The 25,141-nt window shown below is 50.0% G+C and overlaps 1 protein-coding gene across 6 annotated transcripts; it reads left to right on the top strand.

Moving 5' to 3' along the window:
• The first annotated feature begins 20 nt into the window (after positions 1–20).
• On the top strand, positions 21–24,617 carry DCAKD (dephospho-CoA kinase domain containing). Of its 6 annotated transcripts, XM_014554799.2 has the most exons (7): positions 22–180; positions 1,188–1,300; positions 1,531–1,633; positions 15,834–16,055; positions 16,449–16,652; positions 20,338–20,425; positions 23,409–24,617. In XM_014554799.2, exons 4-7 carry the CDS (start codon positions 15,944–15,946, stop codon positions 23,698–23,700), a joined length of 696 nt encoding a protein of 231 aa, XP_014410285.1. In that variant the 5' UTR covers positions 22–180; positions 1,188–1,300; positions 1,531–1,633; positions 15,834–15,943; the 3' UTR covers positions 23,701–24,617. The 6 variants fall into 6 exon arrangements, 4 of the variants coding, with proteins under 4 accessions (XP_014410285.1, XP_014410296.1, XP_014410290.1 ...); XR_004311731.1 differs by lacking the exons at positions 1,188–1,300; positions 1,531–1,633 and having other exon boundaries at positions 21–180; positions 23,409–23,757; positions 24,157–24,617; XR_004311730.1 differs by lacking the exons at positions 1,188–1,300; positions 1,531–1,633 and having other exon boundaries at positions 21–180; positions 23,409–23,757; positions 23,903–24,617.
• The last annotated feature ends 524 nt before the right edge of the window (positions 24,618–25,141 follow it).

Genomic DNA, 25,141 nt, shown 5'->3' with positions numbered 1-25,141 from the left:
GAGGCCCACGCTCAGCCATCCGGGCGGCCGCTTGGCATGCTGGGAGTTGTAGTTTGATGCAGGTTCAGGGTTTCGGCCGTGGGCTCCAGAATCCAGGGTTGATTTCAGCCTGCCCTTATTAGTGCCTGGGCCACAGGTGAGCCGTTATTGGCTGCCGTTAAGGACCATAACCATTCCCAGGTAAGTAAGAGGGCCTGAGGCCCGCGGGTGCGACCTACTGGGAGCCCAAATGCCTTGGGCCTCACTGGAGAGCCCTTCCTGCAAGAAGCCAGGTTGGCGCCTTTCCTCATTCGGGACTCTTGGCGGCCCCTGGTCGTTGGTAGCTCAACGCCTCCTGAGAGGCGGTGGATTGTGGTGTGCCGAGCACCGATCCTGAGTAAGGACACCTGACTGCTTTGTCAGGTCTTGCCGTTTCCCGGCCGCCAGGTACTGGTCTCCACGAAGCTCTTCCGCTCACAGTATGCCTTTCACTCTCCGCAGCAGCCCTCCATAATTACTCTTGAATGAGCACTTATATGCCAGGCTCTGTGTTAAGGGTTTTAGAACATCTAATTTAATCCTCTCAACAGGCCCAGAATGTAAGAGCTATTCCCGTTTTCCACAAAGAGATGTGGCCCAGATTGGTTGGTAAATCGCACAGTCACGTAGCTAGTAAGTGGCAAAATCAGTATACATATCTGGATCTAACTACTCTTAGGCCCTCTGAATTCTTTACCACCACAAAAATCCCATAGTCTGATACATATCCCGAAGGAAATCAGTTATTAGAAGGTAATTTTGACGTCTTAATGTATTTTCAGCCTTGACTGAATGCTCCAGCCCCTTGGGTCTCACCCCTGTTATTGAGTATTGGCACCTGGGTCTTGAGGCAGAGCCCAAAGACAAGGTTTCCGTTCTAGAGATTTCCATTCAGGTTGCGTTGTGGTAGGTTTGAGGGAAGGACAAGTTCTTATCATCAGAGAGTTCCGATGGCCAAAAAGGGAAATAATCTTTGCTTTGGGGAAACTCTCAACATGGGAAGAGGAATAGAGTGGGAAGAAATAGTTCCCATCTGACTCACGGAAACAAAACAAATAAAAGACAGCTAAATATAGTCAACTCTTCGTTTTTGTATCGTGGCAAGAGCAGAAGTAAATACAATACAAAGCAGCAGATAATCCCCAATCATTTATGTTTGACTTTGGAAGGCAAAGACACCTGCTCAGGCTGAGAGCTGTCCCCCACACTCATCTCTCCAGAGCCAAGACTGCTGTCAGCATGATGCCTTATATGCAGTGCAGGCAAGAGGAGGAGGTCAGAGGTAATAATAAAGGCTTACATGTGTTAGATGAATTTAACTTTTCTGTGTTTTATCTATTGTAGCTTATGTGACTTTGTGGAGTAGATAGGGAAGGGAACTTGAAACTCGTGCTTGTTAAAAAAGAATATATGTATGTATCACAGTAATACCTAACTGCAGACTTTGGACCAGAAACCACTACTGGTATTCTAATTCCCAACCCTACATTTTCTTTTCTCATTGATTCGCAGAGGTTGAATGAAGTCTAATGAAACATGACCCATGAAGAGTGGTTATAGAGAATGATGGTGCTGGTGTGTGTGGACCCTGCCATTCTTGCAGTTCACAGCTTAAGTAAGACACTCCCCATTGTATTTTACTGCAAACTGAGCAGTTTTTGCTCAGTGGAGAGCCTTTCTGGGAGGTAGGCAGGCAATGTGACTGTCATGACCAAGCTCAGAATGTCAGTACAAGTCCAAAGTTCTGGAATCCAAGTTAGAATCCTCATTTAGATTTTGTAGGATCCGAGATTTCTCTATAATAAAATTTAAATTTTTATGTTTTTAAAAAGAAATTGAGTTTATGTAACACTTTTTAAACTACCATTTGATGACTGAATATTGCCACGTGAATTTGATGCCTAAGTTTACTTTTGAGTTTATAGTCATATTGGTACAGGGTGATCACCCAAAGCAGTACCACGTTGAGTTTCCTAAATTTTGTCTATGGGTGTTAATCTTAGGGTTACAAGAGTTCTCATATCTGTTCCTCCCTACTCCCCCATAACAGAGAGCCTTCCACTTTCAGACAGCTCTCATTGATGGAACGTTGGCCAAGTTCTGCCTTGTGGAGTTACGGAGAAACATACAATGCCACGTCCTAGATAGTGGTTACTTATTTTTCAGTTAATATCTGGTTCCCTAAAATTCTTCTTTTTTCCGAGGTAACATTCCCAGCTTTCTGGGCACCTCAACACACTAAAATAGCAGGATTTCCCCATCTAGCTCTGCTGGCTCTTCCTATGCACCCATCTGGCAGGAGCATTATACTAGGGTAATGAGGTACAGCAGGGCCCAGAGGGTGGCTGAGGGATGTGCCTGTGAAGCTCCGCAGATTCTAGAATTTACTCCCAGTATAGATACCTCCATTATCCCTTCCCGGTTGTTACTGGAGACAGTAGAATATAGTGGTTAACAAATCAGGCTACAGTGTCTGACTCTTTGGGTTCTAAGCTTGGCTCTGCCTCTGACTTAGTGAGTGACCTTAGGCAAGTCACAACTTTTCTGAGTCTCAGTGTCCTCATCTGTAAAATGAGTCAGTGCACACAGAACACTTAGTAATGTGTCTGGGACAGTCAGTACCCAATAAATTATTTCACCTCCCAGGAAGTCAGCATTACTACTGATGATCAAAGAAAACTTTTCTCATGATGTCCATCCCAGATCAAGGCCCTTGCTGTCCTCCCAGCAGATCAGAGATCCCTTTCTTCTGGTGGGCCTAGAAAGGCGTGAGCCAGGTTGCCTTCATGATTCATTTAGCCAACACCTTGGAGCACTCACGACACGTCAGGCTCTATGACAGGAACTAGAGAATCAGGTATGAAACAACACAGTCCCTGCCCTGGGTTCACTGCACATTTGGTAGGTATACATACTGATAGTTACAGCACAGTGCAGGAGAGAGTGGGGACCACTGGATGTAGCAGGAGTCTGGAGCAGGGGGGACCCTTAACCTGGGGAAAGTGGTCCTGGAGGAAAACATGGCTAAGCTGAATTTTTGTAGAAGAAGCAGACAAACTGGGGTGGACATCCTAGGCAGGAGGTATGAAAGTCCAGCTGCCTGAGAGTTGGGTGCTTTTGAGGAACCACAGTGAGAATGCTTATAGGGTGGGAAGCATTTTGGAAGCTGAGACTGGAGAGGCAGCTGGGAGTCAGACCATGAATGGATATGGATGCCATGTGGAGGAGTTTGGGCATTATCCTGAAGACTCTGGAACCACTGAAGGATTTTTCATTGGGGAAGAGCTATGAAATTTTTGTTGAAGAAAGATCATACTGCATACAGCCTGGCTGTCCTAAGGGCGAGAGTTTTTACCCTCTGAAGAACTGGGCTAGTGGGCTCAATCGTGGAAGAAGGGATATGGAGATGGCCTTTGCCAGCCTCCTGTCTCCCCTGGAGCTCACTTTCAGGAAGGGTATCCCTTCCCTCCTTCCTTCCTTCCTTCCTTCCTACGACAGTCCCTGACACAGGGCCTTGAGCACAGGGGGTCCAGTCTTCTACTTGGCACTGTGGGATTTAAGAAAAAGTGTGCCATGCATTCCCTACTCAGAAGGCAGTGAAATCATAAAAACCGGGCACACTTGAAAACAAAATAACAAGGCCTGACTGGATATGATTAAATGAACTACATAGATAAATTAACTGAAGTTGGGGGTGGGGCAGGGGGTACAGATCTCTGGGGCAGCATTGTTAGAAAAGGCTTCCTGGAGAGAACAGACTTTGAACTTGGCCTTGGAGGCAATTTAAGTGCTGAATGCCCCATTATAGCTTCTGGGAGCCCTGTGGACCCACTCCTAAGCTGGAGCCACAGCTGCAGTTTTACTTCTGTTTGTGTGGTTATTCAATTTGCAACCATTTTCCCCGACAAGATCCTGTGTTCTGTGAACAGGTTAGATTGTAATCACCTCTGTATCTCTTGGGCCAGCACACAGTGGGCCCTCAGTTAATATGTGTTGGATTAATTAATCTAGGAGTGAGTAAATGAGTGAATAGTGAGAAAGAAGGAACAAGGCCTCAAGGTGCAGAAATGTTACAAACAAGGGGCAGACGCAAGAAGGCCCAGGCTGGTGACCACTTACGCTCATATAGTGCTTAATTGCTCACAAAATGTGCTAACAGGCTATCTTGTTTGATCCCTGCCATGAATTGTCTTGTATGACCCTGTGCAATAAGCAGGAGTTGTCTGTTTTACAATGAGAAAACCAGAAGTTCAATCACTTGTCCAGAGTTTCACTGCTACTTCCTGTGAGTTCAGACTTGAACCTGGTGTTTTAACACGAAGTCTGGTACAATAACTAAATTACCTTCCTCCCTTGCCTTTCCCAAGGGGGAACATATGGTGAGACATATGTCTGGAGGGGTGATCAGGGGCCAGGTCACAGAAGGCCTTGAGTTTCTGGCTTATCTTTGGAGTTTGCAGCTGGTGACAACCTATGGGAAGGTTTTTTTTTTCTTGTAAGCTGTTTAATAAAGGATAAATATTAATGATATTTGTGAGGTATGGTATAAATTTAATTGCATATTAATATTTATTTAAAATAAACATATGGAAAGTAAGTTTAATTTTAAAAACCTAGAGTCAAAGACCCAGGAGTCAAAGGAGTCATCCCTATTGGACTCAGAGGGTTGTTCACCAAACACTACTTGAAGCAGCTCCATAGTCCAGGCATCATGCAAGATCTAAGGACACAAGGTTGACTGAGATGCAGGTCATTGTCAGGATGAAGGGGGATTGTGTAAGCAGCCAGCACCAGCTCAAAGTTTATTATTGCCATCCTGAACAATGGAGGATGTATGTTAGAGCTGAAAAAGCTCTTCATGGTATCACCTCAAAACTGCAAAGGCAGAGCTTCAGTTCAGAGGAGGTTCCTGGGTTGAAACCCCTACAGCAGCCCTTCAGTCTTTCCTCTGGGATAGTCCAGAGCAGAGATACAGCTGCTGTTGGCAGATTGGACCAACAGGATACCTACTTAGAAAACAGGGTCCCCATTTGTACACCAATAGCTCACAACACTGTAAGGCAGAATCTGGGATTAGCAGGATCATCTTGCAGGGGGTTCCTAACGGTATACCCCAGGAAGGGCTTGACAATTTGGGGGAGGAGCAGGCATCCTTCTATTCCTATCACTGCCGTGGCCAGCCATGATTACTGATGGGAGTCTAAGTATCCCCCTGATGTGTCAGGAGTAGGAAAAGGTTGAGAGCCACCAGACTAGGTTATCTGAAAGTTGTTTGGTCCAGAAAGGGGACTGGGCCATTAGATCTAACTATGGAATGGAATTAGAATTGTTTTGTATGACCCATAGGGCCCTTTTTGAGACAGCATGAAGCTGCCTCAAAAGACAGTGTGTTCCCTAACACTGGACATGTCCAAGTAGCGGTAGCAGAGATGACGTGGAGGAGATTCAAACACTGGACAGGTGTTTGGACCAAATGGCCCTTTTGATCATGAGTTGCAATCCTATTTATTGGGTGATGGCAGCCAAAGAGAAAGGTTTCAGGGACTGGAGTGACAAGAGAAAGATGTTGGATTACTTCATTCTTCTATGTGTTGAATCTCTACTATGCTGGGCACTGTTCTAGGCACTAGGGATACTAGGGCCTTAAAGGAAGCAGAAAGCAGAGGTGCAGTTTAGGGAGAGGGAAAGGAGGCAAGGTAGGAGTTAATAAAAGGCCACCCACTATATATGAGGCATCATTAGATGCTTTTATGTATTTCCAGTTCTTTCAACAAGCAGCACAGTGGCGATTATCTGCACTTCGATAGAAGAGGCAGAATGAGAGGCTCAGTGACTTGCTAGGCTTGTATGGACAGAATGAGCTCTCCAGCCAACTGTTACTGTAAGGGAAGGTGTTAACCTTTAAATAACAGTTTCCTTTTGTGTAAAATGGGGATGGTGACAATATCCATTTCAAGGACTGTTAAAGATTTCAGTGAGATTATGCGTACTGAGTACTTTTAGGACCTGGCCGGTATAAGGTGTTCAGTTAACTACCGTGGCTATCGTTGCTATTGCCAGAGACTGTACAGCTAGTACTGAATTTGAAGCTAGGACTCTCCAGGTTTTTTCCCCAGCGTGGGAAGGCTTTGGCTTCCAGAGGGGAGTAACCCTACTGTCCTCACCTGCCCAGCGATCTAGGGCTGTGCGCCTTCGCGGCTCTCCCCTCTTAGGTCCCGCCCTCCCCCGTCTCTGGTCCCGCCTCCTTCCACTGGCCGGATATCCGGTCAGCGTGCGCGCGCGCTCCCGAAGCCCCGCCTGCCCTCCGGGAGCTACCCAGTAAGAGCCTCTGAGATTGGGCAAGCGACTGCGGCCCAGGCCGGGTCAGAGGCCCCGGGTACGTAGCGCGCCGCATGGGCAGGTGGAGCGGCGGGGCTCCAGGGAGGGAGCGGTCCGGGCAACTGCTGCCCGGGCTGGTTTGTTCACTCTCGCGTCCAGACTACCCCGCCTAGAGGACTGGGTCTACCCCGGAGGCATTGTGGCCGGGCTCCGGGCGCACCAGTCGTGCTGCGTGGTGGAGCGTAGAGCACGCGCTTTATTTCCAAGCCATGGTTACAATTTATTGAGGACATACTACGTAGGAGCCCCTAGGTCAAATGCTTTTACATCCATGGCTCACTGCCTCGACAGCAACCCTACTAAGCAAGCTGTTGTTTTCCCTGTTTAGCTGTGGATACCGAGAAAGGTTTACAACTAGAAAGCGGCGGGAATTGTGTCTTCAAACCCAGGTTCAGTGCAAAGCTACTGCACTTTAGACCTGTGTGGTCAGACCTAAGTTTGATTTTTGAGCCCAGCCTCTGCCACTTCCAGTTGTGTGACCTTGGGTACCTTTCCCATTCTGTTCATGAGAAATGGTGGCATGGAGTTCCCACTCATCCACTGATGAGTGAAAAGGGCAGCCCAACCACCGGCTTTTCTTCCTTTATCCCTGGCTTCCCAGATGGAGGCATTGGCACCTCTGGCGCTGAGTTTGTTTACGAAGTTTTCAGATTTTCAAGTCTCCCTTAGTCATGGGGAAGTTATCACCCGAATGAACTTTGACATTTAGTCCTAATTTTAAACTTTAGGAAATGGAAGCCTTTGAGTATGGTTTCTTTGGGGGCCGGGGGTGCAGATTTTGCCTAAATAAATTAGATGAATTTGGCAGGGTGCAGACAGGACTGGGGACACGATCAAGTGCTGGAAATCTGGCTGATGATAGGAAGTAGACAGGCCGGTTGGGGTGATTTTTCCTTAGCAGGGTCCTAAATTCCCACCAAATCTTCTGTCTCGAGCAAGATCTGAATCTGTCCTCCTTAGTAATTTGTTTAAAGGGTTCAGAACCTCACTTGGTGCTTGTGTAGCAGTGAGCTTCACTTTGTTTTGAAAACTACCCACTCTCACGTTTTTAGATTGCTAAAATTTTTCTCCGAAAGTTTCAGTAGTTGGAAAGGAGCTGATTTCTGGTTAATTGTAAGTACTGACATTGAAAAATAAAACTATTATTTCAGGCATTTAAATTTTCAATGGAATCTAAATACTGTAGTGTTTTGACTTCCCTCATCCTTTGAAAAGAATACATGAACCATTTTTTATTTAATGGTTGAAATTTTACCACTTTATTTCCTCCACAGAATTTTTTTCTAGTAAAATCGATTTTATGCCCGAGTCTTCGGTTTGTGGTCCTACTTCTCTGCAACAAAAATGCAAAAATTAAAACATTTTTGAAAATTGTGTTGTTATAATATTAAATATTTTCTTTTGGATTGAGTTCTTAACATTGTGAAATAGCTAGTTTTGATCATTGTTAAACATAAGTTTTATTTGAAATGCTTCTCTTTATCAGCTGAGTGCAACTTTTCTTTTTTTTAATTCGTATATGCACCCATGTATATTTGCTGGGATGAGCAGAGCTTTTTCTTTTTTTCTTTTTCCTCATCCCTGTAAGCACTGAAAAAGTTGGTTCATGTAAACAAATACACAGGACTTGAAAGCATTTTGTTGTGGCAATATTACTAAATTCTTTGAACATCTTTTGAGTTATGGGCACAAATCACAATGATCTGTCATTAACATCAATTATTAATGACCTGTCAGGCAACAATTCTTTTAGGTCCTCCTTTAACTTTACTGAAGGCAAAGGTTTAGAAACCATCTGATTCAGGAGGAGGATTTGTCACCTAGTCACTATAAGCAGTCAGACTCTCAGCATGAATATTGATATGTTGAATTATCCCTTTGTAGTACCAGGGGTACTTTGCACTGTGGGACAGTGCACCTTAGTAAGATTTGGCATGTGTTGGTAGTTATGCCTTCGTTTGGAACATGGGACATGGATGAGTGGGAAGGGAGGCCTGGGAAAGGATAGCCTGCAGCACATTCCAAGGCTGATCTATCCCCATAGGGAGATGCCTGGGGAACTGAGTTGAAATTTATTACTCTTACGCTGTGTCTTTCTGTCCCTTGAAACATCTTCATGCATCCCCAGGAGTACTCCTTCCCCATTAGGGAGACCACCTGGAACGACTGTGGGCAAATACCTAACTTCTTTTAACTTTATTTTCCTCACCTTTAGAGTGGGAGTAAATAGAACCGACTTCATTGGATTTGCTGACCAGATGGGATCCAGGATGTCCAGGCACATAGGGAGTGCTAGTGCAGCAGGTGGCCACTCTTAAACTCGAGTTCCTGCCTCCTGGGGAATACCTTCCTTGCCTCAGTTTCCTCATTTGTGAGCTCAAGATATTGTCAGCCCAGGAATATGGGAGTAGGAGTTGATATGGAAAGGTTTTGTGATTCTTTTAGTAGGTTTTCTGGAACACATACGTTCTGTTAAAATAGTTAACGTTGAGTTCCTGCTTACCCATGAGCTGGGCATTTTGTTTCTTGCTTTATGTATTTATTCAACGAGTGTTTTTTGTCAGGCCCTGTTTTAAGCACGTTGACTACAAACAGTGCTCAGATTCTAGGAAGAGAGGCAGATTACACACACACACACAAAACATAGACATAAAATATTTGAGTGTGAAAAGTTAATAAGTGCTGTGAAGAAAAGTGGAACAGTGTGGAGAATAGAGAGGGAGAAGGGTGCAATTTTATGTTCAGGACATTCTCTGATAGGGTGACAGTTGGGCAGAGAAGGAGCTGAGCCGTGCAGCCCCCTGGGGGAAGAGCCTGCTACATGGAGAGAACAGCACAGCACGTCCCCAGGCCCGAGGTGGGAGTGTGCTCAGCATGCTTAGGGAGGAGCAGGGTGCCTATTGTGTCTGGAGGGCATACGGGGGCGGTGAGGGGAGTGGATGGAGATGCCTGGAGAGGATAGAGCCATTGTCGGTCATGAGGCCCCTGAAGGGCTCCGTAAGGACCTGACTTGTACTCTAAGTGAGACAGAGCCCTTGGAGGGTTTTGGCAGAGGGATGTCATGATCGGACTCAGGATCACACCAGCTGTCATATGACGAACAGACTGTCAGGGAGCAAAGGTGGCAGCAAATCACTCAGGCTGCTGTGGGAATCCAGGACAGATGGTGGGGGGAGACCAGGTGTGTCTGCTAGGTTGTGAAGGTGGAGAGGGTGCAGGTGGATTGGATGAAAATTATGAGAGAGGAGGCAGAAGGATGCCGAGGTTTTTGGCCTGAGGAACTGACAGGATGAGGTGCCCTTTAGGGAAATGGAGTAGACCACAGTGATTGATGTGTCGCACTTTGAGTTGGGGAAGACTAGGTGACCATGATGTATGTCACCTAATTCAGTCCTGATGAAACCCCTGTGTGTAGTCATTATTAATCCCATTTTATATGCAAGGAGATAGAAGCCCACAGCAGTGAAGTAAGTTGCCTGAGGCCACACAGCTACTTAAGGGACAGAGCTGCCATCCCAGCCCAGGCCCCTTTGATTTCAAAGCTCCTGAGATTTGGCATTCCCTGTGGTCCTTTTCCTGCATAAACGCCAGCATGGTAGGCCAGTCCAAACAACCTCCCTGCCCACCCATTAAAAACTCCCTGGAGAGATGGTGTTTGCTTGGAGAGGGCTTTCAAAGAAAGACCTGCTCCCTCCCTCCCCTTCATGTTGACAAGGGCAGAAGGGAGGGGGAGACTGACCACAAACACTTTTGTGGGGGCTTCCTTAGAGTCAGTGGCAGCCTGGTGACTTAAGCCCAGCAGACGAAAAGAACTTGGACTCAGGTTTAAACTGCAGCCTCTCACTAATAATGAAAGATCAGGAGTGGGGAAACTGTAGATAAAAATAGCACTTACTAGTTAACTGGAAAACAATATATTTTTGCAGCCACAGGTTCCACAAGAAACTAATTGGGTCCCAGGGCAGGGAACGGCTCATTTTCATGAATGATTATATTGATCATTGCAGCAAAATGGATATGTGCACTTCTGAAGGCAATTCAAAGGAGAAGCATGTGGCTGGTCAGGCGTGCTCAGGGTGAAATCCTGAGAGGCTGCAGTGAGGGGAGGAAAGAAGCTGCAAGCTAATGAGAGAGCCACCTCCTGGCCTGGGCAAGTGTGAGGCTGTTGACTGGGAGATGCAAAGCAAAAGAGCTCCCTTCCAACCTAAGTCCCCAAGCTCTCCCAAGGGAGAAAAGAGTGTCCATTCACATATCAGCTCGTTATTCTCCTGAATCTATTGGGTGTTTTGTTGGTTTCTGGTTTTTTTCCCCCCAGGAGAGATTTACTAGCAGTGAGTAGCAAGTTCTGATGGAAAAAAGCAGGCTGGGAGCCTCCCCTTTGCAGTGACTGGAAAATGTGACCCCAAGTATTTCCACACCCCATTTCCTGCTCATGGAGTCATTCCATAATTCGTTCTATGCATAGTTTTCAAACACTCTCAAACTAAAGGGGAACATTGGTTGAGGGCTCCATGTGTGCTAGGCACTGTTCTAAGTGCTAGAACAGTCTATGTATTAACTCAGAGTAGGTGTCCTTAGCTCCATTTTACAGACGAAGAAACTGAGTCAAAGATAGGTTAAGTAACTTGACCAATATCTCTCACCTGGTAAGTGACAGACATTGGACACTAGGCTAGGTGCTGGAGACAGAAGGGTACAAACTGGTTGTGGATCGTGGCTTATTTTATCTAACACATAGTCACACAAACAAATAAAAGCACATTGAGTACTAGGAAGGAGAGGAAATGGAAAGAGATGTCAGGGGCCTGATTTGGGTGGGGGTGGTGATGAGGCTGCACTGAGAGGCAACCTGCTCCCTTGCTGCTTTCAAGTCATCACTCAGAGAGACGTCCTTGGTCCCTTGTTTAAAACCCTGACCTCCATTGCTCTTGATACCCTCCCCCTCTTAGCACCACAACACATGGTGAGCTTTTTGTTTATATACCACCTCTCACTACCGCCCTCAGAATATGCTTGGGGTGGAGGAGGCACCCTTGTTTTGAACAATGCCTGGTACCTGATTGGTTGAAGGAATGAATGCAGAATGAATCAAGAGGAGTTGGCCAGGAGGTGAGTGTGGTGGGCAGGGGAACAGCATATGTGGAGGCTCCGAGGTAGGAAGGATCCTGCCTGTTCAGGGACAGAAGGCACGTGTGTGACAAGCACAGGTGTGAACAAGGAGTGATGGGATGGCAGACAGTGGGCAGGTCACACGGGACCCAGAGACCTCTATGAGGGGTGAGGAGGAGGAGGAAGAAGAGTGAAGGTTTTAAACAGGGGAGTGATGAGATCAGATGTCTACTTCAAGCCATGACCCTGGCTGCCTTGGGAGAAGCAAGGCAGGGACTGGAGGGTCTGGTCACAAGGCTTCTGCATTAGTCTGGGCACAGGGTGCTGGTGGCTCAGGTCAGCAGGGTGGGCCCAGTAGAGTTGGAACTCCACAGACAGCACGGGGCAGTGGGGCTGTTTATCTGGAGGCCCGAGAAGCAGTCCACTTCCATTTTTCCCCTAAGAAACCCTGCCAGAGGAGATTCCAGGAGAGACCATTCTTCCCTGAATATATTTTCTTTGTCTTCTCCGAGCTATTGGAATTCAAGAAGTAGAAACCAAAAGGCGATCGGGAGAGGTTCAGGGAGAGAGGCCCACCATTTGTGGAGTGCAGTGAGAATTCCATCCTCACTTCCTGGGGCTGCAGACACCACCCCTCTGACTCCAGTCCTTACCTCTTGTTTATATCCTGCTGCCTCTCCACTGACATGGAGAGTGAGGGAAGAGAAAGGACTGGATGTTGCTCCCCTCCTTGGCTGATGCATCCCAGGCTCCGGATCAGATCTCTGTAGCTGGGGACCCAGCGTTATCCTTCCTTCTCCAGCAAAGCCAGCGCTGTGAACAGCCTCTGATGCTGAAGAGGAAGAGTCCCAGCCACGAGTGGTCACATCATTCTTTGACTACACAGGTGAACGTTGTACACCTACACTCTGGGGAGACTGCTGAACCACAGTGGGGAGGAAGGAAGCACCAATGTGACTCACAGTCTCCCCCGAGGCTGCTACTGCTATTAGCCTGGAAGTCCAAGCCCTTCATTCACAGGTGTGGAGACTGCAGCCCAGGGAGGGCCAGGTGTTTGGGGCTTAGCTGTTTCTCATTTCTGGAGCACTTCCGTCCCTGGGCTGGGTAGGCTGCTAAGAAGGCTTCCTGCAGACACACAGATAGTTTTACGGCAGATTACAGAGGCTGGGGCCCAGGCCTCCAACCTCTGGTCCACAACCTTCCATTTTAGCCATGATTCTGGTGCCTGGGTAGCTAGGATGCTAGGTCCCACCCGAGATTCAGATTCAGGGGGCTAGTGGGGAGCCTGGGTTTCTGCACCTCTTCTAGTTTCGCAGGGGAGTCAGGTCATAGCCAGGTTTAGCAGTTGATGTGAGGTTCCCACTGCCTCCGTGTAAATGACAGTGGAATGAGGGGAAACTGGAATGGATTCTGGAAAATGATGATTTTTGAGCCAGAGCAAGAAGAGGGTTGTGAACACAGGTTATCAGAGGTGGTCGCTTCTCCAGTAGGTGCCTGGGGTGGAACTACGGGACAGATCGGGGGCAGGGGGGCCTTTGAGGCAGCTTGGAACCTAAACCTTCATTTGCTCCTTGCTGAGCCTTGAGGGAACAGTGGGCTCTTGGTTGGTGCAGACCTGTGAGGGGGCCACCCCTCAACCTCCCCAGGCCCAGGGTGAGTACCATGTGACTGCTCCCATTCACCTGTCAGTGCTCTATTCTTGGCTGGTTTCATTTGTCACTGTCTGTCTCTCTAAGTTTTCCCTAGGGGCAAGACCCGTGTTTTCCCTTGGTTCCTAGTGCCACGCTGCAGAGCCCAGAGGGGCTCAGTCCACGGTTAGTGAAGGAGTGAGGTATGGAGGGGCTTGTTGGACAGGAACAGCTGTTGTTTGTCCATCCCCTTTAAGCTAGGGACCCATAGCCGCCCTGGGCACGTGCTCCTACCTCCCCTTGGCCTTTTTGACAGAGGCCAAGCAGCTGTTGGTCTGTTTCTGCAGATGGTCATCCAAGACAATAAAGGGGAGGTATTCACTAGGTTACCCCTGTAGCCTGGGGCAGAACTGAGCCTGGAATTTCTATCTGTGCCCTGGTTGCTGGCCACAAGACCTGGCCCCCTATCCTGCAGAGGGAAAACACCAGTGTGGTCATCAAGAAGTCATTTTTCTTTGGCCCCACGTTGATTTGCCTACAGACAGATGTGCCATCCTGATTTTGTCTTACTTAATCTAAACATAAATTAATTTTCCATCCTCTGAGTACCTTAAGGCAGGGGTCTAGTCTCGGAGTTAGGAGCTCTGAGTTCCATCCAGGCTCTGCTAATAGCTGTGGCTCTGGACAAGTCCCTTCTTTGATCCTTGGTCTTTCCCTATAAACGAAGAGCCCATCTCAAGCCCTGTTACTCAGCAGAACTGCCTGGTGCCTCCACCCCAAGAGATCTGATTCAGCAGGTCCCAAGAGGGGTCCCGGTCCCGTGTACAGGCAGGAGCTCAGGTCTGCTAGGCCACGTGGTCTTCCAGGCCCCTCTACCCTACTCAGCAAACTTGAGTGATCAGGTGACAGTGACCTGCTTTCAACCATGAGGGGTCAGGGCCCTGTGGAGAACTGGCCCTTGCCCCACCCCTCAGCTGTGGCCTGTTCTCAAGTCTCACTCCCCTGCCTCCAGACTGGTCTTCAGCGGAGGAGAAAACGACTCATTGCTTTAGAGACAACAGGACAGAGCTGGGATTAAAAACGCTGGTGCTAGATATTCTATTTCAAAGCTAAAGCTGAGTGGATGAAAAAAATTTTTTAACAGCTGAACCCAATTCTTAACTCTTTTTGTAAGTTGGAGGGAGACCAACCTGGGGCGACACTAGTCTCAGAGAGACTGAGGGGAAATGCTCTGTAAATGATTTAATAATTCAGTTCGAGCTCTCCATTTGGATGATAACTCTGGTGGGTATCCTCCTCTCTCCGCTCCAGCTTCCCTGGGTAAGAACGAGCCTGGGCTGATTTAAACTTCTGGATCGGTCCCCCCCTCACTCCAGGCCATCCACCCACTCAGCCCGCATCCAAGTGGCCTCCTCCCCCTGTCATTTGGTGTGTCCTCAGGGGAGGCAGATTCATTTCAGTATAAGCTCAAGCAAAGTGTAATTAGGACAGAAAATCTGCTGTTTAACAAAAAAAATTAAATAAATAATTTTACTTAAGTCCTCTGACAAAGTCCTGGAGAAGTGGTTTGATGCTGAAGGAAGGATGAGAGAAACCTGGCCTTCGATTTAATTTCTCCCAGCTTGGGAACGAAATTCAAGACATGGTAACCATGTTTACTCCTGAAAATGCAGCCTGACGTAAAATCTATTGTGAGACAGTCTGAGGTTGTGGGAATGGGGACCTAAATTCATGGAAGTCTTTTCTCTGTGCTCTGCAACATGACTGTAACCCCCGCCTTCCACCCTACCCCACCATCCTCACTTCCTTTCCTGGGCTTTGACCATGTCAGTGTCAGGGTGCCAAGGGCTTAGATGCATTTTCTCATGCATTTTGCACAACAGCCTTACGAGGCAGGTTCTTTCATCCCCATTTAACCCCATTTTACTCCATTTTATGGGTGAGAAAACTGAGGTTCAGAGAGGCAAGTGACTTGCCCTGGGTTGCACAGCATGTAAGTGGAGGAACTGAATTTGAAGGGGTCTGCACTCCTAGCCTCTGTGCTGTACTGCATCTCCTGGTCTCAGAGCTGCACGTCAAGATGCCAGGCTCAGTTACCTCCACATCAGGCCTGCCATCCTTTCCTCATTCCATCTTGGCAAGACCTGTACTTCTGTAAACTTCAGATTTAATGACCACCCAGCCACCGCTTGCCGCTAAGCCCCCCACCTGTAGTGCTTCTTGGCTGCGGAGGAGGGATTATTGATGTAGACTAACCCTCAGGCCGTCCTAGTGCTGGTGTGAAGGTGGGGCAGGCGGGCCACACCTTTCCTGTGAGCCTTGATGTCCCAGACTACAGAGTGGAGGCTGGGGGCATTCTGTGGGCATCTGGAAAATGCCTTGGGCTCACCACAGAGTGACAGGTTCTCCTACCTACAGGAAGCTTGCCTACAGTGGGGTACTGCCACCTCCAGAAAGCACTCTGCTTAACAGCACCTGACCTTGTTCTGTCTGCTCGGCATTTTGATTGCTAAATTTACACAATGTTAGTTTGCCTTCTGAGTGTTTTTTAAAAGAATACCAGAAGAGTTTTCTGTCTCCAGTGGACCCAGATCGGGACATGGCTCTGGCTGGCCGGGCTGTGTCTCTCCCTGGCCACCTTTGCCTCCCTCTGCCCTAGTCTTTTGGCCTCACACTGACCAGGTCTGCTCTGTCTGACAGGTGGGTCCTTCTGGTGTTCCTGTGGGGGACCGTCCCAACCTGCCAAGCTTCGCCTCCAGTGACTCCTGGCTCCTGGCTTAGCCTCACTGACCTCCCTCTTTCCTGGGAAGATGTTCCTGGTGGGCCTGACAGGGGGCATTGCCTCAGGCAAGAGCTCAGTGATCCAGGTGTTCCAGCAGCTGGGTTGTGCGGTGATTGACGTGGACGTCCTTGCCCGGCTTGGTGAGCTGGGGGGCGGGCTGGGGGTGGGACAGGGTAGCGCCCTCTGCTGCCTTTCTTCCATCGGGCCTCACCTTTCTAAAAGGCCTTTCTAGGCCTCAGAGTGGGGGAGGGCTTTGCCATCAGCCCTGGTCTGGCCCCCTGCTCCCTGCCCCAGGCTGGCCCTCTGGCTCTTCAGTCACTCTTCCCTCCCGTTCACGCCATCCCGTGACCAGTGCCAGGGGTTCTGTGCACTCTGCTCTCCTCCTCAACTGCTTTCTCTCCCCTCATTTTGTTTTTGCTCCAACTGAAAGAAGCACCCCTGGGTTCCCCCATCATTCTGCCTCTGGTCACTCAGAGTCCTCTGACTGGCCTGGAGGCTCCAGACAGTGACCCAGACTCCTCCTCGTGCCACAGTCGTCCAGCCGGGATGCCCCGCCCACCGGCGCATTGTGGAGGCCTTCGGCACCGAGGTCTTGCTGGAGAACGGCGACATCGATCGCAAGGTCCTGGGGGACTTGATCTTTAACCAGCCCGACCGGCGGCACCTACTCAACACCATCACCCACCCTGAGATCTTCAAGGAAATGGTGAAGGAGACCTTCAAGTACTTTCTCCGGGGTAAGAACCGGGACCTGGGACAGGGTGTGGCAAAGCCCGCTCCTCCCAGGGCCTGAGCCCTTCTCCTCTGCAGAAAGGTTGGCTGGAGAGCAGGGAGCTGGCTATCATTCAGACTGTTGAGCTCCCTTTGTTCACTGGCATCCCCCCATGCAGTCCTGTACCAGCCCCAGAGGGCAGAGGTGATGTCCTTTAACCCAAGGAGGCTGATAGTTTAATGAGAGGAGATACTTGAGGCTTTGAGCCATGAGCCCCAGAAAGTTGATTTTTCTAGGAGAGATGGGTGAAATAAGAGCTGATGAATAAAGGAGTCATAAGACCTGAGTTTAAGTCCTGGCCCTCACGGTTTCTGGTTTCTAGCTGCGTGACTATCGGGTGAGCCAGCCCCTCTGCCCGTTTTCCTTGTCTGCATAGTGAAGCTAGTAATTCCAGCCTCGAAAAGCTCTTAGGGGGTCGAAGAGTCCACTGTCATCACCATGCAAGTGGAAACCGGGATCAGAGTCTGATTTGGTGCTGTTTGGGAAAGTAAGTTTTTTTGTTTTTGTTTTAATTTTCCTTTTTATTTGTTTATTTATTTTTGGTGAGGGGGGTAGTTTGGTTTATTTATTTATTTATTCTTAGAGGAGCTACTGGGGATTGAACTCAGGACCTTATGCATGCTAAGCATGCACTCTACCACTTGAACTGTACCCTCCCCGCCTGGGAAAGTAAGTTTGCAGAGTGGAAGCTGGGGAGGCTCCAGGATGGCCAGGGCAGGTGGGAGTGGGGTTCTAAGTGGAGGATTATCCTTTGGGGCCCAGCCTCTGTGGAGAGAGTTAGCCTGGCGTGGCAGGGACATCCAGCTCATGTGCCAGGACTGAAGGAAGGGGTGAGTGTTTGAAAAGCAGGGGTCACTTGGCAAGAACCTTCCCCTGCAGGTGTCAGCAGCCTTCCCTAAGCCACAGTCCAAGCGCTGTTGTTCAGGATGGTGTTGGGCAGGGGTGGCCCAATCCTCACTGTCCAGGATGGGCCAGTCAGCAGGAGAAGTGGGAGAACCGAGAGCAGTGGCTTGGGATCAGGCGAGAGGCTGGCCCAGGGATCCTGCAGAGCTGCCTGCCAGCCTCTGGGACACAGAGCCTCCAGCCCAGGCTCCAAGTTGAAGGCCTGGCTGCTTGTTTCTCCAGTCCGTCACCAGGCTGAGACTTAGCTTTCTAGAGGGTATGGAGGAGCCGTCTTGGTTTTCTTTGGGCTTTGCACTGTGGTCATGGCCAAAGCACTTACTGTCTCATGCATCAGGTTCTCCTGGACAGAGTGGGGACCTTCCCCCAACCCCCATCCCCCTCTGGCCAAATACTTCCCTCCAGAGAGAAAGGGATGACTTGACCAACATCCTTGATGTTGACCCCCCTCCCCTTGCCTGGCTCTGGCCAGGCAGGGCTGGCTCCAGGCATCCTCCCTGCTGGACCAGCTTTTACTCTCCATCTTGCCACAGGCCTTCCTCCCTCCCTCCTCCCTCAAGAGATGTCTCTGGACTCCTGCTGCCTTTGTCCTGCCCCTTGTGTGTGTGCCAGGACTCCTCCTGTTCCTTCCCTCCATCCCCCCACCCCCCAGGAGCAAGGCCTTCTGCCTTTCATTCTTGCCCTTTCGCATTCACTCCCAGGCCAGGCGCAAGTACATCTGCAGGGCTTTGAGGTGGCAGTGGCTCTCTCCTCCTGAAATTAAGCATTGGATAATGTCACCCGCTCCAAAGTTCTCCCGCTGTGTCATCCACCCAGCCTCCCCTCTCCCCAACCACCACCACTTAAATAAAAGCCAGAAAGCTCGTTTCAGCTCGATAAGGTGAAAAATGGGGACGACAGCTGTGGCTTCCACAGTCCCAGTTTTCCCCTGATGAGTATAACAAATACAACTGTCAGACTTGGTATAATCAAACGTCAGATAAGATCACCAGCTGTTGGGAGGTCTCCGCGTAGGCAGACGGATGTCTTAATAGAGTCAGGATGGTTTGCAGAGCTTATCAAGCAGGAGGGATGTGACAGCTGAATAGCCCTTTGCCAGCGATCCAAAGAGCTGGCCGCGAGCTCCCGAGAGGGGCTGAGGAGAAAGGGCAGTGAGGGGAGGGGAAGGGATGGGAGCCGAGCAGAAAAGGGAGATAAGAGGCCCGGGGAGGATCTGCTCTCGCTCCTCTGGCTCCTGTTCTGGGCTGGAGAGGAGTAGGGGAGCCAGCGCTGCTGGCCTCCCTCATCCAGGGAGCAACAGTCATAATAACCATCATCTATGGAGCGTTTAGAGAGGGTCTGAGTGAGGGGTGCTGGGAGGTTTACATGATTCACTCATGCAATCCTTACCTCTTCTTGTGAAGTAGATCATCGTCACTCATTTACACAGGTGAGGTTTGTTAAGGAGCCCAAAGTCATGTGGTGGGAAAGTGCGGGCTACAAAACCAAGGTGTGTCATTGGAGCCCATTCTCTTAACCCCCTGGTTCAACTGAAGAGAATTGGGCTTCCTGAGCAGTGGGTCCTGAGGGACAGGAAACCCAGTGGCTTGGGCTGTCACCATGTTTCCTGTATCACGTGGAGTGCCAGTTTCCCCATGATGCTCCTGGGATCGGTATGATGTGGGTCGGCTTCTGTGGTTGGAAATGTTTGCAGTGGGACATCATCCAAGCCAGGCAGGGGTCTCTGGTCAAAAACCAGTGCCCATCCCTTTCTCTCACTCCTGGACCCCAGCTTTTCTACACTTACATAGGGGACACCAGTGTAAAAAGAACTAGGAGCCCAAGGTGTTTCTGGGCAAGTAGCCCTGGGACATGCCCGCTCCCAGTGGGTGAGGGTGCCGCCCTTGACTGGCCTTGGCTTGTAGTGGGACGGTAGTCAGTGCCTTTTATCCCACTGGATTTGGTTATACAGTGTTAGTCACAACCACCCCACCACCTCCAAACCAGTACCTGTAATCCCTGGCTGGAGGTCTGACTCTGATGCCAAGAAGCAGCCTCTCCTTTGGGGGCTTCTGCTGCTCCCCCACAACATGAGTTTCTCCTGGAGAGGTGGCAAGGATAGCCATGCAGGACTCCTCAGCAGGGAGCCAAGCTTGGACCTGGCTTTTGGGGAAGAACCTATCACTTCTCTCTCTCTCTCTCTCTTTTTTTTTTTTTTTTTTTTTTTTTTTTGAATAAAGGTGGGTGAAGTAGGGCAGAAAGAGCCCAGTTACTCCTGGAAACTCTCTTTAATTTCCTACAGCTCTGGCTGTGTCATTCTTCTATTTAGAAATAACAGCTCTTTGGATTCAAGATCAAGTGAACTCCACCCTTTGTGACTGCCCTGACCACCTTGTCAGCTCTGTGTCTCTCTGCTCGAGACCTCCACTTCAGCATGAGCTGTTCCCCTTCCCACAACCCTCACCTCCACACACTCATTTTCAAGTGTCAGAAGTCCTCCCTGCTTTTCAAGGCCAGTACAAATACCATCCCTTCTATAAGGTCTTCCCAGACCATCCACCCAAAAGTGACTTTCTGCAGCATTCTTTTCTGAATGTCATTGGAACTGGCTGGCATTCAGGTTATGCCTCTCCTGGGAAGGTATCCCCCTCTGCGGGGGAGCTCTTAATGGTAGGGGACAGTGGCTTCAACTCTGTTCCCACACCTAGCACATAGTCCTTCCTATGTGTGCTTGCAGAATTGAATTTGTGGGTTTCCTGGCCTCTCCCCAGGATACCGCTATGTGATTCTGGATATCCCCCTGCTGTTTGAGACCAAGAAGCTGCTCAAGTACATGAAGCACACGGTGGTGGTATACTGGTGAGTGTATGGCATGGCCTGGCATGACCAAGGCTGGAAAAGAGGACCCCTGGGGTAAGGCAAATACCTGTGAAATGGTCCGCTTCATTTGCCCTTTCCCCACGGGGTGGCCAGGAGGCCCCGGGGTGTGGGCAGCAGTGCCCAGAGCCTTAGAAACTGACTTCTGTACCAGACCCAGATATGCCTGGGGGTGGCTGTGGGGAGTGATGGCCCCCAGGTCTCTCTACTGCTTGTGAAGGGCTCCCTCTGCTGGCCATTGGAGGCACTTAAGCCCAGATGCCAGCCCTGCCCTGGCCTACCTTGTTCTTATTCACTGGTTCCCTTTTCCCTCCTGCAGCGCTTCTCAACATTCCAAACAGCTCCCATATTTATTACTTCACTCAGTTTACCTCTCAGCATGAGGTGATTAGGACGGAGTTGATATTTCTGGGCTATAGAAGAGAAAATTCAAGGGGGGAGTTGCAGAATTTGTCCAGGGTCACCCATTGGCAACACCTACAAACAGATAGTTGTGGAGATGGATCTGTCAGAGCCCAGCTAAGGAAGGAGCTTTGTTCTCAGAATCCCCCAGGACATGACGCAAACCAGAATCCAGGTTTGGCAAACAGAGGAGGATCAAACTGTCAGAGAAAATGAGTCATAGTCCCAGCACAGTGAGAGTGTAGATGAGGCTGCAGGGTACCTCTGCCTTCCAGAAACTTCCTGGATGCCACCCACAAGTACAGTAGACACAGAGGTGGGCACTTGGCTCTGTGGGTATTTTGGGCACAGAGTGGCTCTCAAGAGACTAATGCTTGGGAGGCTCCCAGCACACTGGAGATGGGGCCTGGAGGGCTCAGTGCCCTAAGCATCGCCCTGCCCTCCCCTCCGTGGGCTGTCATCTAAAGGCCGTCTGGGTCCACTGAGCCCAGTGCAGGGACAGGCATTCTCTTAGCTCCCCCGTTGGCCCGTGTCTCCCCACGTAAAGCTGCAGCCTCTCTGCATTCTTTGTTCCCTGTTTGTGAAAGACTGTCACCCGAGGCCAAGCAGACCCTGTGAAGACAGAATTCTCTTTGCCTTGGAGTTTTAATACAACTGAAACTTTGTACCACGGGATCCAAAATGAAAAAATCTTCAGAGTGTAGGTGAGAAAACAGAACGGGCTGGTTGCATCTGCAGTTCCAGGTGACTCCACACCTTCCTTTGCCACCTCCCTCTTCCTGCACTGTCCTTCAAGGTTGATCTGCTTGCTGAAAGCAGCGATAGCTGTGGTCCCTCGCAGATAAGTGGGGCTTTGTAGATTCTTCCTGCTCCCTAGGAGATCCTCCAGCCCCACTCACCAGCCAGAGGAGCCCTTCCTAGAATCCCAGGTGCTGTACATGTCCCACTCTGACCACATGTGGTGGCACAACTAGCAAGAGATGCCCAAGAGACGAATGAGTGATTATTTACTATTCATAAAAGGGATCTACACTTTATAAATATACAGAGCCTCTCATGGATGCCTTTAACTGGCAAACTACCCCAGTGCATTTGAAATAATACGGGAGATTTACCAAAGTGTAATTATACCAAAACGTGATTATTTACTTTTTTGAGAAACTTGCCAATTGTGGCATAAACGTTTGGGCAAAAGTTCCATTACCACAAAAAACATCAGTCCTTAAACTAACCATATAGGACTATCCTCGAGCTCCAGGAAGGGCTGTTGGAGAGTTCTGCCTTTACACCCCACTGGTCTTGGTCAGTTTCTGAAGGATGTGCACTCAATGGTGGCCCAAGTCATCTCCATTCTCACCCAGATTTACCCAGCCACAGGTTTGCAGAGTAAGATTGAACCTTGTTCTCAGCCAGACAGGGTATGGCCCCATGACCTTGATAGTACGCTGTCCCCATAACAAAGGAAATCAGAAGTCTTACCTACTTTTCAAGGCCAATATAAATGCCATCCTTCTACAAAGTCTTCACTGATCAGCCAGCCAGAAATGACTTTCTGCAGCACTTTGTTCTGAGTGGCATTGGAACTGGCTAGTGTTCAGGTAATGCCTGTCCTTGGAAGGTCTGTCTTCACATCCCAGTTGGCCCTCGGGTCTAGGCCACTTATAGGTGGTGGCCAAACTGTAGTGATCAAATCCTTCCATCTTATAACTGGGAAAATTCAGGCTTTGTGGCAAAGCAGAGACCCCAGATGGCAGGAACAGCTGCTGCAGCCCTTTCCCCCTTGTTCCCATCGCGGGTCCTAGAGCTCGAGGGGTGTTAGAGATGACCCCATTCCAGAGGACAGCTGGGAAGTTCCTGGGTAGCCAAAAGCAGGACAGGGAGTTTGCCGAGAAGCAGGCCAAGTGGTAATATCAGAGTGGGCGAAAGAGGGTACCCTTTGAAAGTCCCTTGGAGTTGGGATCCTGGGTGTTGCTTGACTCAATCTGTGGTGCTTCATCCTGTCCCAGGGACCGAGGGGATCCAGTTCTCAAGGCCTTGCTCCTGTTGGAAGCACCTTGGGGTGTGTCCATCCTACTTCATCAGTGGCATCAAGCGCAGCGGCTACCATCTTTGCTCTAAATGTGCAGGGTGGGAGCGGGGAGACAAGAAGCGGGGTCTCTGTGGAGGCCCGGGAAGCTGTTTTTAATGCAGCAGGCCCAGGCCCCCAGGGAAACTACAGGAAGCATGTAGCTTGCGGGCACGGGCCTTTCAGTAAAGGTCACCCATCCAGGGATGCAGGCTGTAGCTGATTCCAGGTGTTCAAATCCTCCCATCTTAAAACTGGGGAATCTTGAGTCTAGTAGCAAAGCAGAGAGACTTCAAATGGCAGAAAACAGCTACTATCCCCTTTCTCCTCCCCATTTATGTTAAGGGGCTTTTAGGTAGCCCCTCATGCTACTAGTGTCCTCACAGAGTGAGGTGGGGGGAGCCAGTGCGCTTCCAGGGCCAGTCACCCATGTAATGTGCTGGTGGGAGGAAGGCCGAGGCCTGCAGTGCCTGAGCAGCTCTTCTGTCCGGTCCTTAGTGACTGGGACACTCAGCTGGCCCGGCTGATGCAGCGGAACAACCTGAACCGTGAGGACGCAGAGGCCCGGATCAAGGCCCAGCTGCCCCTGAAGGACAAGGCCCGCATGGCCCACCATGTGCTCGACAACTCAGGCGAGTGGAGCGTCACCAAACGCCAGGTGATCCTCCTCCATGCGGAGCTGGAGCGCTCCCTGGAGTACCTGCCCCTGAGGCTCGGAGTCCTCACAGGGCTGGCTGGCATTGCCAGTCTCCTCTACCTGCTCACCCACTACCTCCTGCCTTCCCCCTAGCTGGACCCTCGGGGGCAGGAATTCTCAGGTCTCCATCTCCTCAGAGGCTGGAACCAGGTAACAAATGCATCCTGTCTCCTCCCAGCTCAACACACACACTCTGAATCTGAGCTGGAGCCCTGTGCCGGGTCACCCTTCCTTGGAGTGCATCGTGTCCCAGGCAGAGAAACAGCCCTCTGTTTCTCCTTCCCACCTTCCCCAGGGTCCCTCCTTTTGGAACCACCAATCAGTGTCCATGAGGGGGTGTGAAAGCAACAACAGGTGACCATTAGGAATTTCTTGCGGGTGAGGATGAGGAGCACTCTCTGTGGCCCTCACTTGTGTCTAAAGCTGGGAGGTTTCCTGGGCTGGAATCTGTCCTAGCACATGCCCCATCATGGCTAAAAGCCCCTCTCTGGACCATGGGATGTCATTTTGGACCAAGGGCTGCCACCTTCAAACAAGATTCTCCCATAGGTTGAAGCCCTTGGCCAGGATGCAGTAAGGATCCCCTTATGGGTAAGAGGCCAGGCCTCTTCTGGGATGACACCCTTCCCACCATGGCATTTCCTCGGCACTCCCTGCACCCTGCTCCTACCTCCCGCTCCTTGTACTCCTCGCCTGAGTCTACATGCACCAGGATGTTTCTCACCTCTGTGCCTTTGCCTGGCTGCTTCCCCAATCTGGAATACCTTCCCCCCACCTTATTTTATTTTTTCTGCAACTGGCTAACTTCCAGCTCAGGCACCATCTAGAGCCCCAGGCTGGGTTAGGTGCTGTGAGATCCCAACCACCTCCACATTTTACCTGAATCCATGAGCCAAAAGCCCACTAGACTGTAAGCCCTTTGAGGGCAGGGACTGTGTCTTATTCATCTCTGTGTTCCTGGTGCAGAGCCCGATTCACCCTGGTGCTGAATAAAGTGTGTTGATCTGAAATGCCCTGGGCTGCTGCTGTTCCCCTAACATGCAGATTGACTGAGCTTCCCAGACTTGGCTGATACCATTTGGGGTTACTCTTGGTCTCCCACAATAAGACCTGGGCCCCTCACTTCCCCAGCCCTAGAAGGTAGTTGCCCTCTGACTTCTCCTGGGGCCCCAGGAGGACTCCAGCCAGGTTCCGCTGTACCTGCATGAGGGGTGGGTGCAGGTGCTGGGGCAGCATCACACCTACGTACTCCATCTTCCTTCCCCAACCCAGTTAGACCAGTGTAGACATCAGCTTCCCATTGCCAGAGCCGGAAGACCTGCTGATGAGTTGATCCTGTGGCCAGCAGCCTATTAAGGCCAGAAGTGAGTGTGACAAATGAGAATTCTGTGGTGGCCATATTTAATGCCCCCTTTCCCAGAGCTGCTCATACTTCAGAGACCAGCTTATTAACTCACTGCAAACCCAGGAGGGGCAAAGGCTGGTTGAGGAGGTGGCGGGCTGTGTGTGGGGTAGGGACCAGGGCAGGATGAGA

Source organism: Camelus ferus, chromosome 16 (assembly GCF_009834535.1).
Source record: "Camelus ferus isolate YT-003-E chromosome 16, BCGSAC_Cfer_1.0, whole genome shotgun sequence".
Taxonomy (NCBI): Eukaryota; Metazoa; Chordata; class Mammalia; order Artiodactyla; family Camelidae; genus Camelus; species Camelus ferus.
The sequence above is the reverse complement of the archived record's forward strand: the minus strand, read 5'-3'. Positions and strand labels throughout refer to the sequence as shown.

Bases quoted from the DNA above. Each gene is read 5' to 3' on its own strand.
- DCAKD (XM_014554804.2), top strand. From the start codon at position 15,944: ATGTTCCTGGTGGGCCTGACAGGGGGCATTGCCTCAGGCAAGAGCTCA. The intron at 16,056-16,448 runs GTGAGCTGGGGG...CTCGTGCCACAG, and splicing joins GGACGTCCTTGCCCGGCTTG to TCGTCCAGCCGGGATGCCCC. The intron at 20,426-23,408 runs GTGAGTGTATGG...TCCGGTCCTTAG, and splicing joins CACACGGTGGTGGTATACTG to TGACTGGGACACTCAGCTGG.